The sequence below is a fragment of the Pygocentrus nattereri genome, chromosome 13, assembly GCF_015220715.1.
Source record: "Pygocentrus nattereri isolate fPygNat1 chromosome 13, fPygNat1.pri, whole genome shotgun sequence".
NCBI classification, from domain to species: Eukaryota; Metazoa; Chordata; class Actinopteri; order Characiformes; family Serrasalmidae; genus Pygocentrus; species Pygocentrus nattereri.
Genome location: NC_051223.1, coordinates 8,170,923 through 8,185,699, shown reverse-complemented (window position 1 = coordinate 8,185,699; position 14,777 = coordinate 8,170,923). Strand labels below are relative to the sequence as shown.

The following is a 14,777-nucleotide window of genomic DNA, read 5'->3' as shown; positions in this document are numbered from 1 at the left end:
TCACTCTCTCTCTCTCTCTCTCTTTCTCTCTTTCTTTCTCTCTATTTCTCTCTTTCTGTCTCGCTCTCTCTCTCTTTCTCTCTATTTCTCTCTCTCTCAATCTCTTTCTCTCTCTCACTCTCTCTCTCACTCTCTGTCTCTCTCTCTTTCTCTTTCTCTCTCTCACTCTCTCACTCTATTTCTCTCTTTCTCTTTCTCTCTCAATCTCTTTCTCTCTCACTCTCACTATCTCTCTCTTTCTTTCTGTTTTCTCTCTCTTTCTCTCTCTTTCTCTTTATTTCTCTCTATTTCTCTCGCTCTCTTTTTCTCTCTCTCTATTTCTCTCTCCATCTTTCTTTCTCTCTTCACTCTCTCTCTCTCTCTCTTTCTCTCTCTCTTTCTATCTCTCGGTCTCTCTGTGTCTCTCTCACTCTCTCTCTTTCTCTTTATTTCTCTCTATTTCTCTCTCTTTCTTTCTGTTTTTCTCTCTCACTCTCTTTCTCTCTTTTTTTCTCTTTCTCTCTCTCACTCTCTTTCTCTCTCTTTCTCTCTCTGTCTCTTTCTTTCTCTCTATTTCTCTCTCTCTCTCACTCTCTTTTTCTCTCTCTGTCTCTTTCTTTCTCTCTATTTCTCTCTCTCTCTCTCTTCCTCTCTCTCTTTCTCTCTCTCTTTCTCTTTATTTCTCTCTATTTCTCTCTCTCTCTTTTCTCTCTCTCTCTTTTTCTTTCTCTCTATTTCTCTCTCTTTTTCTCTCTGTCTCTCTCTCTATTTCTCTCTCTCTCTCCGTCTTTCTTTCTCTCTCTCTCTGTCTCTCTCTCTCTTTCTCTCTCTCACTCTCTCACTCTATTTCTCTCTTTCTCTTTCTCTCTCAATCTCTTTCTCTGTCACTCTCACTATCTCTCTCTTTCTTTCTGTTTATTTCTCTCTGTTTCTCTCTATTTCTCTCTCTCTCCCTCTTTCTCTCTCTCTCTTTCTTTCTCTTTATTTATCTCTATTTCTCTCTATTTCTCTCTCTCTCTCTCCCTCTCTCTCTCTCTCTCTCTCTCTCTCTCAAATTGGACATCGTAACCACAACAGCTGAACAAGGTAAGCTGGCAGATGCAGTTTAATACATTTTGTGCCAGTTTCAAATGCCACATTGCAAAATTATGAAGTGACTACTCTCTTTAAAAAGATGGTTCTTCAAAGGTTCTTTAGTAAAGATAATGGTTCTATTTAGAAATATGAACACAACTGCATGCTTAAAGGGGACTGTTGTCAGGGTGGTTCTTCAGACAGATGAGAAGCTTTTTGAGAAGAGTTCTATAGAGCATTTGTAAGGAGATGGAACTGAGCCAGTAATGTTCACATGGTTCTGTTTCTCTTTCTTTTTGTCCCCCCGACTCTCTCTCTCTCACTCTCTCTCTCTCTCTCTCTCTCCCTCTCTCTCTCACTCTCTCTGTCTCTCTCTCTCTCTCTCTCTGTCACTCACTCTCTTTCTCTCTCTCTCTTTCTCTCTCTCTCCCTCTCGCTCTCTCTTTCTCTCTCTTTTTTCTCTTTATTTCTCTCTATTTATCTCTCTTTTTTCTCTTTCTATTTCTCTCTCTTTCTCTCTTTCTTTTTCTTTCTCTCTCTCTCTCTCTCTCTCTCTCTCTCTCTCTCTCTCTCTCTCTCTCTCTCTCTCTCTCTCTCTCTCTCTCTCAAATTGGACATCGTAGCCACAACACCTGAAGAAGGTAAGCTGGCAGACGTTGTTTAATACATTTTGTGCCAGTTTCAAATGCCAAATGACAAATTCACATATTTGTATTGTCAACGCATTCATAGTATAAATAAACAGTGAAAATATACATTAAAAATATATATTAATTAATTAAAGATTAAGTGTTAAATCTATACATGTGTATATATATATATATTTATATATATATATAAAATAAATAAAATAAAATAATTAAAAAAAAAAAATATATATATATATATATATACATATATATCAAATAAAATATACATATAGAAGTGTTAATTAATAAAATTAAATAATATAATTATTAGATATACATACAGTATCAAACAAACAAAGCAAGAAGAATAAAGAACTTACATACAGATAATATATAAAAAGTGTGCGTGTGTGTGGGTTTTAGTGTGTGTGTGTGTTGGAGGGGGTTGGTGTTTCACTCACTGTCCCGGAGTGTGTGACACTTGTGTACGTATCTGGCTGCAGTGGGGGCTGATGGACCCTCTCCGAGTGTAATGGTCAGTTTCTGGCTGTCGGTCAGCGCTCTGAAGCTGCTCTCTTCTTTTTCAAACTGACTGAAGTTTTTATTTCTGATGTGTTCATATTTGGGGCAGTGCAGAAGGAAGTGCACCTTCCAGGGATCCAGGAGTGTTTAAAGCGGCCTCTCTCAACGGCCAGGCTGTGGTCACTCAGTCTATATTTGGTGAGGATCTGTCTCTGCTTCGTATCTCGGACAGTGAGGAGATACGTGGCCAGGGCAGATTCGTTTTTTAGGGTCAGAAAGCAGTTCAGTCTGTTTTGGGAATGAGTTTGGGTTCTCCAATGTTCCAGATAAGTGTTTTTGCGGTGTTTAATAATTTGGGTTACTCTGATTGGTGTTTGGGAAGCAGGGCTGGTCAGAGAGTTGGGGTCAGTGTGTTGGTCAGTCTCTGGACCAGCTGACACAGGGGACTCTTTTCAGGGTTCAGCTCTTGGGATTGGAGGGCCTGAAACTGTAGGCTTGTTGTGGGACTTGATTTTAGGTGCATCCAGAATTTGAGAGCTCTTTTTTTTATATTAATGATTAATGGGAATCGGCCTAATTCAGCTCTGCATGCATTAGTTGGGGTATTTCTTTGGACACGTAAAATTAATCTGCAGAATTCTGCATGCAGGGTTTCAATGGGATGCTTGTCCCATCTAGTGTAGTCATGACAACTGAGTGGACCCCATACTTCACTACCGTACAGCACAATGGGCAGGATTATATTGTCGAAGATTTTCAGCCAGATTGGAATTGGGATGTCAATCTTGTTGAATTTGTGTTTAATTGAGTAGAGGGCTCTGCAGGCCTTCTCTTTCAGTGCATCCACTGCCAGACTGAAGCCTCCTGAGGCGCTGATTCTGAGCCCCAGGTAATTATAGGAGAGGGTGTGGTCTAGGGCGGTGTCTCCTAGATAGAAAACATGTAATATTAGTAATATAATCACTTGTAGGTAGTTTGACCAGAGGAGGATGGGTCCCCCCTGGTGAGCCTGGTTCCTCCCAAGGTTTCTTCCTCAGTTCTGAGGGAGTTTTTCCTTGCCACTGTTGCCCCTGGCTTGCCCACTGGGGGGTTTCTGTACATTCTTACAGGTCTCTTGAAACTTTTACTTTTCTGAAATTCTGTAAAGCTGCTTTGTGACAATATCCGTTGTAAAAAGCGCTATACCAATAAATTTGATTTGATTTGATGTCTGCTTTCCTGAGATCTGGCTTTCTTTTGGAAGATCATGATCTTAGATTTATCAGGGTTTACTGTCAGGGCCCAGGTCTGACAGTACTTCTCTAGCAGGTCCAGATGCTGCTGAAGCCCCTTTTCTGTGGGCGACAGCAGCACCAGGTCATCTGCGTAGAGGAGGAATTTAACTTCTGTGTCGTTTAGTGTCAGGCCGGGATTTGCAGAATACTCCAGTAACACCGCTAGATCATTGATATAGATATTAAAGAGAGTAGAAGACAAGCTGCAGCCCTGCCGGACACCACGCCCCTGAGTGAAGATCTGTCGTTTTATTGCCAATCCAATTTACTCTACATTTATTACCGACATACATGGATTTAATGATGTCGTAGACTTTACCCCTTACACCATTCTGGAGAACTTTATAATATAATCCTTCTTGCCAAATTGAATCAAATGCTTTTTTAAAATCTATGAAGCAGGTGAAGACTTTAGTGTTATGTTGTTGGTGTAGATGTTGGTGGATTAGGGTGTGTAGGGTGTAAATGTGGTCAGTAGTGCGATGGTTTGGTAAAAAGCCAATCTGTCCTTTACTCAAGACACTGTGTTCGGTAAGGAAGGCTTGTATCCGGAAGTTAATGATACAACAGAACACCTTCCCCAGGTTACTGCTCACACAGATGCCTTTTTCTTTATTTCTCTCTCTTTTTCGCTCTCTTTCTCTCTCACTCTATTTCTCTCTCTCTCGTTCTCTCTCTCGTTCTCTCTCTCTTTCTTTCTCTCTCTCTCTCTCTCTCACTCTGTCTCTCTCTCTCTCTGTCTCTTTCTGTATTTTACAAATAGAAAATTTCAGTAAGTGAGTGTGGACATGGTTCTTGTCAGATGTTTCATATCTGCCCCAATACTTTTGGTGGGGATTCTACATATATTTACACTGTAATTGCCAGTAAAGTAAAAATAATGATTCTGAATATTCTTGCAGCTCCATTCAGGCTGTTCTTCCCGGTTCTACCTGGTGCTGTTCGTGCTGTTACCTATGATGGAGATAATGAACTGGTCCAGCTCACGCAGCCATTCTCCTACTTTGGAAGAGACTACACACAATTATATGTAAGTGAAAAAACAGAAAAGCAGTTTTTAAAAGGTTTTAGACATATTTGGTCACCATAGATCAACACAACCGTGATGTTATTGGTGATGATAGACTCCTCGAGTGTTCTACTGCTTTAATACAACAGTTAAATAAATACAGTGAGAAATGAATAAACTGGCCGTGAACACGGCATTTAATATGTTTTAATGTTCAGTTCCTTCCTCCAAATTATGGCTCCTTAATCAACAGCATGTTGTTACGTCAGAGTAATGAGCTCCACCCACTCGCTGCTCAGCTGGCAGTTCGTTTCCAGCTCCTTACACTAAATTCCCAAACTGTCGTCACCACTGTGCAGCTTTGTTGTTTTTTATTCGGTCAGTTTTATGGCTCAGTCTGATTTGGTCAGACGCTGAAGATCAGACTGCACGTTTGGCGATTGGTATTGGGTTAATTTCTGGTTGATTCCAGGTTGTTCAGCTGTTCTTCTGTGACAGCTGCCGACTGAAAAGCTGCTCAGTGGTGACGACAGTTTGGGAACTTATTGATGTTTCATCTTCAGAGTCGGACCAAATTGGCCGTCGGTCAAATGTGACCTCAAAAGTGTCCGTTTTCTGTTTGTGGCAAAGTAAGAAGTACAAACTTGAAAAAATTAATTGCTTAACAACAGCGTCTCAGTGGATTGATACTGTGTTTGTGAAAATCCTGTGATGTTATAGTGAAATAACAGCATGGTTAGAACGCCTCTCAACCAATCAGCTTGCGTGCCTGGAACTAACTGCTGTATAATTTGTGATAAGGAACACTGAGCAGGGAACGAGACCATTCCTACATCTCTAGCTTCTTAATTCTCGGTACTGGACCATCCTATTTATTTCAACCCAGTTTTTTCTGGCGAGTTTTATGTGAGGGGACATTAGTGGTCATTGTGAAAGTGTGGACATGAGGGAATACTTTGGATCATTGCCCTGATGTAAGCTTGATGACCATGCTTTCCTGGACAGGTTTTCTAGATGTTCTAGAATGTTTTGGAACTTGGCACAGTTCATGTTTCCGTGCAACCAAAGGTTTCCAGAGCCTTTGGAAGCCAAACAACCCATCAGCATGACCACCACATAGCACCTTTAGCATCAGTGAAATATGAACAGCACCACTTGGCTTGACAAAGCTATTGCTATGGAACCCTAAGTTGTTGCTAAGGTTCTACTATGTTATCCCAGGTGCTTGCTAATTTGTTGCTGGGGTGTTGCTGTGGAATGCCAAGTGTTAGTTAAGGTGTCACTGGGCCATTGCTAAACCATTGCCATCCCAGATGGTTGCAAAGGTGTTACTGGGCTGTTGCTATGGTATCCCAAGTGGTTGCTAAGGTGAAAAATCATGCATTTCATTGATTCCAGAAACACAGGCACATCATTTCTGTATAGGCCTTACGATCCTGCAAAGGTTTGTGGTTCTAGCGTAAAAAACTGCAACCAGTGAAACCATGCAAATAAAACACTGAATAATAAAATGAAGAACTGTAAGTTGTCTTTGTCCAGCCAAATGCTAATTTGTTTTTTTTTAGATTTCAAACTGATTAAGCTAATAAACGCAATACAAACGTGTTGCTCTGAATGCAATAAGCTGTTGACAATAAACTGTATAGTTTATGATGGTAAAGATGACACATGAAGGGTTTCTTGGATCTCAAACAGTATTTGGTGTAACCAAATGTAAAAACCAAACCCTGTTTTCCCTATAAGACATGACTAAATGCTTTAATTACAAGGAACCTCAATAAGATGTTTTAGCTGCTGCTTTCATGTCGTCTTTAGGAGAACTTCATTATCTAAAATACATTTCTAATTATTTCTTTTTCAGCTCAGCATGGATGGTTTCCTTTCTTTTGAGCCCTTCAACTTTGACAGCTATGTCCCAATTTCACACAAGGATATCATCGCTCCACTGTGGACTGACATTGACACTTACACCAGGGGAAACATCACCTACCAACAAGCAACAAGTGGACCACTTATAGCACAAGCTACAGCAGAAATTAGACAGATGTACCCCAGGTCGGACTTCACTGCTGCCTGGGTGTTCGTTGGCACCTGGGAGAAGGTGGAATTTGAACCTGATTGGGGGGTAAGTGTCTGTCCCTAGGATTCAGTCGCTGCCTCAAAGCCGATTTTTAACATCTTTTTCCCCTTGAAGGAGGTGACTTTCCAAGTAGTCCTGATCTCTGATGAAGACAGTGACGTCTCCTTCATCCTGATGAACTACGGTCAAATTCCAAACAATCCACAAGTCTGGATGGTGAGAGAAACACATTCATGCATGTCTTTAGTGATTTCAGTGCTTCATAACGTTTAACATTAACAACGTTAATTTTATTCAAATTATTTTTTTAGGCTGGCTATCAGACAGAGGACAATGTCTATCAGTTCAGGATTCAGGCGGCCAGTACCGCTGACCTGTCCAGAACTTCCAATGTTGGAAGGCCTGGTCGCTGGGCTTTCCGTGTTGATGGTACGATTTCTAGAGAATGAACTGTTTCTCTTTATTTCAGTGTGCAGGTTTTTAATCCAGGTTTTAAGCCTGATGATACTTTGAGACATAAAATGAAAAATTAATGTTCTTTTTGCAAAAATGAGAATTCTAAAAGATCATTGTTACTTCACTGTGACATTTCCTTAACCTTTTACTGCAATTTTAGGTCTAATGAAGTTTAGAACCAACTACCTCAATGTAACTCCTTAGATGCACATTTATATGGGTCAGTTGAGCTTGCAGGACATCACAAAATTGGTGGGTTCTGTTTTGTATGGTAAATCCGTGTAGAAGAGTGATTTCCTATGTAGGACATAACATACAGGACTAGTTCACAGGGTTGATTTAGCATAAAAGAAAGCATAAACAGTCCCAAAGAAAGATTTTAGCCTTTTATATTGGCCATTTTTCCATGTGTTGGGAGCGTCATACCATTACAAACATGAACAAAATACTGCAGTAGACATACGCTCATATGCAGTAGTGGTGATTTTTCTGCTAATTTTAATGCATTCCAGTTTCTATGCTGAGCTGAACATACTGGCAAACATAAAACTCAGTCAAATTCAGCAATAAAGAGTAATTGTACATTAAAATGTGCAGAAGTGTGCTCTCTGTACAGGATGTGTTAACTTCCACTTTCAACGAAATGTCATTTGACCAGGGACACCCAAACTTTTGCACACAACTATATATCCACAAATACAGGGTTGCAGTGAGTCATTTTTGTGTCTCTCAGTGGCTGTTCTATATTAGGCCTTGAGACAATTTGCAAAAAGATATTATGGCTTAATGTCATTATTAAAACCTTTGTTCAACTCTGTTCAACATGAAAAATAACATCATACAACAATCATGAGAATAGTGATAACAGATAATCTATATAGAAGAAACGGTTTTAAATGTATTGAACATAATTAATAATTTAACATTTGCAAATGCTCAGTATATCTTTAAGTAACATTCAACTAACTATACCTATTAAATTAAACTGAACTTGAAGTCCAGTGTGGAAGAGTTTATTAAATCTATCCCTAACCTTAAACCTAACCCTAACCTTAATCTCTAAGGCAAAACCTACACCTACTCCTAACCCCAACCTTAACCATAATGTTGTTGATAATCAACTGAGGATCACCAGAAAGTTTGTTAATGATTGAAGTAGCTGTAGAGCATCTATAGGAGACCATCCAAATAAAGTGTGACCAATATTGTTAATATAACAAAAGTCAGAAACTGTAATTAGATTACAGTGATGTAACTATGGGGTGCCTGACCATACCATTCAGTGTCTGTCTGTCTATTTAATCTTTTTCTCTCTCTCTCTCTCTTTAGCCTGTGGGGTTCTGACTGCACTGAGAATGAGGTGTGCGTAGCGAGATCTGGAATTTATGGCTGCGCCTGTGCGAATACAATCCAAGATTCATCCTGACAATTTTGGTATGTTTCATTTAAATAGAAACTTTTGAATTTATTGGAAGTACAAAAAGAGCAGTCAGTAAGATACTCAATAACTGAAGATGCTACTCTGGAATTTAGTTTTTCTGCTTAATTACTGTTTATGTTCTGCAAGCATTGGACTAAAAGTTTCACTAGATATGTCCTGGTGGTCACTTTACAGGTGAGGACATTTGCCAATTAATGTTGCAAAAAACGTGACTGTTTCTGTTATTTAACCTGCTGTTCTCCATTATTGACATGATTTCTCTGTGCTGCTGTTGCATTCATTTGATATCTTCCTACCTTTACAAACAAGAAAACACATTCATAGAAATATATTATAAAGTCACTCACAAAGAACCTCATCTGAGATCATTATTGTAACAGTCATTTGGAAGAATTAGCGTTTTCTCAACAACAATCATTTGGAAGCTACTCGAAATGGCACATCTAGTTCATTCCATCTCCCAGTTCATCCACCACAGATGCTACAACTGATGGATATATACCACATGCTGCAGCGAAATTTGACTAATCAAGGAGCTTAAGCTGGTAGACAAAGCAGTGTTTTTTTTTTTTAGTTTGACGATTTAGCTGGTCAACTGCATGACTAGTTTGACCAGGGAGCAAGGTGGTCATACTGGCACACCAGTTACACCACAAAAAATATACCACCAGCTAAATTGAGCCCAATCCCATTTCAACCCCTGCCCCTACCACTGAGCCCTTAGCCCTCTGTTTTGCGTGTGCACATTTAGGGGTAGGGTGTCCCAATTTTTGTTGAGATAGAGGGGTAGGGCAAAGTGTTGGGGCTACATGACCCTCCAACTCGAGGTTTTTCAAAGGCTCCAAACAAAGTTATGAAAAAAAAGGCAAGGCGGCTGAAGAAGATGCCAAAGAAACTTACAAATGAAAGTATTCACTGTATTATCATAGTTTAATCTCGTTCCAATGTATTATGATTCTTTTCTTCGTAACAAGAATAAAAAGTCGCTAATAGCATGCTAATGTCCCGGTAGTTAGTTAGCTAGCTAGCTAATTTTCCTGTTCCATCTTAAATGGTCCAGCAGTATTGATGCCTGAAGCGGCAGAATGTAACTGCTGCACCATTTAAGGTGGAACGTAAAACTTCGAACAGGAATATCTAACTTCAGCTTCATATCACCAGTGAATTAACAATGGGCGATAATAAATAATTGCCCCCATCTTTGAAGGCATATGATACCCAATATGTAACTAAAGCCCAGCAGTGAGGTGCTGAGCTTTTCCCTTCTCTCTCATCACCAAAGTCGGGCTGGGTCGTCTACAGAGTAGTGCTAGTAGCTGTTAATGAAGAGATGTGAATTTGAGGGTTGTCCTATTTCATAGGGCAAGATTTCAAGCACTATCCTTTGTAACTCCGTTCCAAGCATTTAGGGCGACACTTGAAAACAAGGGTTTTCCAGCTTGTCAACCACTTAGACCATCAAAAACCAGCTTAGACCATCAGACACCAGATACTAGTAAAAGTTAGATTTTTCAGCAGGGTCTGTAGTTATAGTGTTTAACTGCAACCAGTTTAAGAGAAATACCTGTTTGACACTGTTTACTCAATTTTTCTCAGATGCCACTGAGAGTTGTGATGGCACTAATAGGTCAGTGTCGGTGTCCCGCTGCCAGCTCTTCGAAGCTGGATTTCCTGCAGTGGTCCTCCATCTCAATGATCCCTCATGCAAAGGGGTAGCCCAAGATGGCAGACTGGTGTTCCATTTTGATGACAATACTTGTGGCTCAATCCTGGAGGTACAGTAGCAGCTCTTTCCAAGGAGAGATATGGGGATTACATACACTGACCAGCCACTTCACTAGAAACTCTTCCTTGTTACTATAGTAACTGTCCATTTTATCAGCTCAGCTCACCATATAGTTGTACAATTAGTACAATTAAAACTCCAGCAGCACTGCTGCGTTTGATCCACTCAGACCAGCGCAACACACAGTAACAAACCACCATAACATCACTGATATTGCAGTGCTGAGAATGATCCACCACCCAAATAATACCTGCTCTGTGAGGGTCCATGGGGGTCCTGACCACTGAAGAACAGGGTAAAAGGGGGCTAACAAAGTATCAGAGAAACAGATGGACTACAGTCTGTAACTGTAGAACTACAAAATGCACCTATACAGTAAGTGGAGCTGATCAAATGGACAATGAGCGTAGAAACATTGAGGTGCTCATAGTGTTATGCCTGATTGCTGGATTTTGTCAAGGTTATCAGGTTAGTAACCGGTGATGAACAAATTACACGTTTTAATCCTGTTAACACCTTTTGTTAATTTGAGCCAGCAAACCACTTGTAGCTCCACCCTGAAGCTTAGCTGCTTGCATATTGTATGTTGATATAACTAACTTCATGAATGTAGACCTCTTGTTCAAATATGGCTTTTACACGAAGAGTTTCAGTGATGGCTTTCACAATGAAACTAAAGTTATTCCAGCAAATACAATGCTGTGAATTTGTTTGTCATCAAAGTATGTCAAGACTGAAGTGTTATTCAGAAACAAAACAGCAGCATCAACAGCAGTAATTCATCAGACTCTGCTGGCAGTGCTTATGAAATAATAGTGGATAAATCAACAAGCAGCAAGCTAACAAAAGCAATAACAAAGTGGACTGCTACACTTCCCCTCAAACCAAGATGTAACCCAGAGGTATGAGAGTGTGAAGAGCTGAGGTATTCTTTGATGATGATAAACTTTCTTGAACTGTGTTCAACTTATTTTCATATTCACCCTGTGTTCACATGATTTCATGTTCAAGTTAAATGAACCCTGCGTTCAGATGATGAACATGATGTTATAGAATCACTGAAAGTAATAAATAAATTCTGAAGAAGCTGTAACATCCGTCTTTTAGGTCAATTCAACAAACTTCATCTACAAGAACTCCATTCAGTCATTCTCGAGTGTGGGATCAAGGAGTGTGGTCAGTCGTGACAGCTGGCTGAACCTTAACTTCTCCTGTGTGTACCCGCTCATCCAGAGCATCTCTGCGCCCATGACCTTCCAGGCTATCAATAGGTAGCAATATTTGAATCACCAGTAAACAATCTTTTGGTAGAAGTCTTGAATTAATGTTCTTTAAATGACCATTTTTTTGTACATAGTGTGATCAGCAAGAACCTGCCGGGTGCAGAGGGTACATACCAGATCCGCATGGTGCCCTACAGTGATGCTTCATTCACTAGTTCTTTCTCCGGTACTGTCACTCTTCAAGTGAACCAGCAGGTCTTCATAGCTGTGGAGGTGGATGGAGTCGACAGTCAGGTGTTCTCCACTGTGCTGGACAACTGCTGGGCCACTCCCTACAATAATCCGAACCACTACATCCGCTGGGATCTGATCAGTAAAGAGTAAGAGGAATATAATCATGTATCTTAGTAAAAGTGAGCTTTGGTTTCTGAAAGGAGATGATCTTAGTTGGTCTGAGAGGCCTAATAAAATATGGCATCAGATGAAGTTTGTGATGTGTAGATTTATCTAATCTGCTGTTCTGTTTGAATGAAAATTGCGGTATTGAATGTCCCCAAATCTTTAATTCTTCCCTCACCCTCCAGGTGTCCTAATGCTAAGGATGGCACAGTGCAGGTGTTGCAGAATGGAGTCTCGATATCCAGCCACTTCTCTTTCAGGATGTTCACCTTCACTGGCGTCAGTGATTCTTTCTACCTGCACTGCAGGGTTCACCTGTGCCAGGTGAATGGAGGTCATTGCGCACTGGTGAGTTTTAGGTCATCCACTTAAACAATCACTGGCCAGTTCTTCAGCACACATTACTTGCGAGTTTTTGCGATGCTGATACAGGTCTTTCACAAAAGAAAAGTTGAAGTACACGACCAAACCTGATAACTAAGACAGACACAAACACATTTTCTGAAACTGCTTATTCCTCTGGGTCACGGTGGGGTAATGGAGCCTATCCCAGGTCGCTAGTCCATCGCAGGGCAGACAGACAGACATACATATTCACTCACACATTCACACTTAGGGGCTATTTAGCATGTCCAATTGGCCTGACTGCATGTCTTTGGATTGTGGCAGGAAATTGGAGTTGATAATTAACAGTAAAAGTATATTTTTTACCAATGACAATAAATAAAATAAAATTACAATCATTTAAGCCATTTAATTTTTTTAGAAACGTTCAAAAATGAGAAATTATTCTGACATATTGTTTTTACCAATACAGAAAACGATTAAACCATTAAAATAAGTGCAACTGTCTGTGAAATTAAAGGGAACAATTGTTTGTGTGATTCTAAATTCTATTTCTCTAAATGTTAGCAAGACTTTACTTATAAAGAGTTTATGAATGGTTAAACATTTGTATATTAATGCTTATTAATCAGTTCATAAACACCCTGAAAATCATCAATAAGCAGTTACAGCACATAGTGACTATAAGTGTTTGCCTAATAGCAAACAGTAATAGTAAACTCACATTAATTTATATAGTTAAAATTCAGATGCTGGTTGAGCATCATCAGTCAGCATTAGACGCAACTGTTTTGTCAGACATTCATTCTCATCACACAACAAACCACTTGCCCTTTTTGCCCTACCTTTGTTGATGTGTTATAACTGATTATTAATGTTTTATCTGATGTGTTTTATTATGTAACAGATGGTCATTAATAAACTAGTTTTAAACTATGTACAATCCTTTATAAGGACAGTTTTAGCTCTGATCTGATATCCTGTAAATTAACAAGCAGTTTTAAAATGTATGGGTTTATTTATATGTATTGAATCTTTCTGTCAACATAAGGGTATTGACCATTTTACAGTACTTTCACAGTAAAACTACTTTTTTTTACAGTTCAAGACAGCACTTGCTGAAATATTTTCTGGACTAACTCTCACATTTAATTTTCTTTCTCAGCCGTGTGATGATGATGATGGTGATGAGGATGATGGGCATCCCATCGTCAGAAGACGCAGATCTTTGGACTTCCATGACTCAACGTCCATCAGCATGAGCTTCTGATTTACTCGGTTGACCCTTGCATGCGTTGATAAAGGCCTACACTAAAATGTATTTTTCTCTTATTTGCATCACTGTTGTTAATTCCTATATGAAATCAAAAGGTTACTACATAATTACTTAATAACCTTTCTGAAAATGAATGATCATAATTAAATCACAATTAAACTGCAATTTGTAACGTCAAGAATGTTTTAACATGGAAATTTGGGTGTGATTGTGGAGCCTTAATTCTGTTGAATAATCAGTGAAATAAAACTCTCAAGCATTTTATTTCTATTTGTATTTCATTTTAGGAGAATTCTCTTCCTCTCAATAATGGTTTTTATAGTTACTCAGCCTGTATAATTTAAACTACTACAAACTTCTGATGCAGCTAATGCAGGTGTTTTTAAAATAACAGATTTTAGCAATACTGGCTTTAGAAAATTTCCAACAAAAAGTTGCTGAAGTTGGAGAAACAAAACTGTTTATTTCTGCAACATTTAATGAAAGTAATAGTAAAATTTAGAATGCTATAAGATTGTCTTGACTGATGAAAATGATTTCTAAGATATTCAAATTTTTATGTACAAAAAGTATATAAAATGGCATGCAGCTTAGTTTATATAAGTAATCGTACTAATCTGAATATATACACACTTTATCAATGGATACTGTCAGCAGCAGATTTGTGGATGTATGGATCAAGTCCCCTAATGAGCAAGCCAAGGAGCTGCCTAAGAGCATGTAGAAGAAACAATGACCGAGACCAAGACTTGGGGGAACCCATGGCCAATTAGTCAATTATATCACTGTTAACTTGGCACTAATGTAACATTACAAATACCATAGAGGCACTAAAGGGAATTAGTAGTGGTGATTGTCAGATAAACAAAGGCTGTTGTATTCCTGCTCTCTCCGGTCTAAGTGAGGACAGGGACCATAACAGAAGGTTGATGGTGCATGTGAAAAGTGATGCTGAGAGCAGCAATATCAGGAGTTACAACAGAATAGTTGGGACCTCTTTCGAGTGAATCTCCCTGTAGATTTGCATTTCCTAAAGAAAATACAGTGCTTGTAAGTCAAAAAACAAAAGTCTTAAATGCTTACACAAGAATCTTGAAAGTGTGAGAAATCCTTTATAGCAGTGGTGTTCAACATCTGGCCATGAAAAACAAGAAATACAACATATTTGAGTCAACCTCATTTATTAGCCTGGCAGAATGCCAGCTATGCTCACATGTTCAGTGCCAGCTAAAGTGAAACTTTCTCTTTTTGTTTGTATGTGATTCATCTATCAAGGACAAATGC

General features: G+C 39.2%; 2 protein-coding genes across 2 annotated transcripts in view; both read left to right on the top strand.

Annotated features, from left to right (window-relative positions):
• The window catches only part of LOC119265011, a 66,915-nt gene extending 59,899 nt beyond the window's left edge, over positions 1-7,016 (top strand). The window contains exons 30-33 of the mRNA XM_037544274.1: positions 4,381-4,508; positions 6,349-6,588; positions 6,682-6,783; positions 6,879-7,016. Coding sequence (XP_037400171.1) covers positions 4,381-4,508; positions 6,349-6,588; positions 6,682-6,783; positions 6,879-7,016 — 608 coding nt within the window. The remainder of the gene's footprint in view (positions 1-4,380; positions 4,509-6,348; positions 6,589-6,681; positions 6,784-6,878) is intronic.
• LOC108443160 (uromodulin-like) lies at positions 6,879-13,757 on the top strand. Its single transcript, XM_017723614.2, has 7 exons — positions 6,879-6,996; positions 8,353-8,457; positions 10,061-10,239; positions 11,358-11,521; positions 11,608-11,853; positions 12,058-12,220; positions 13,383-13,757. The coding sequence occupies exons 2-7, from the start codon at positions 8,409-8,411 to the stop codon at positions 13,485-13,487; spliced, it is 906 nt and encodes a 301-aa protein (XP_017579103.2). The 5' UTR covers positions 6,879-6,996; positions 8,353-8,408; the 3' UTR covers positions 13,488-13,757.
• Positions 13,758-14,777: the final 1,020 nt, after the last annotated feature.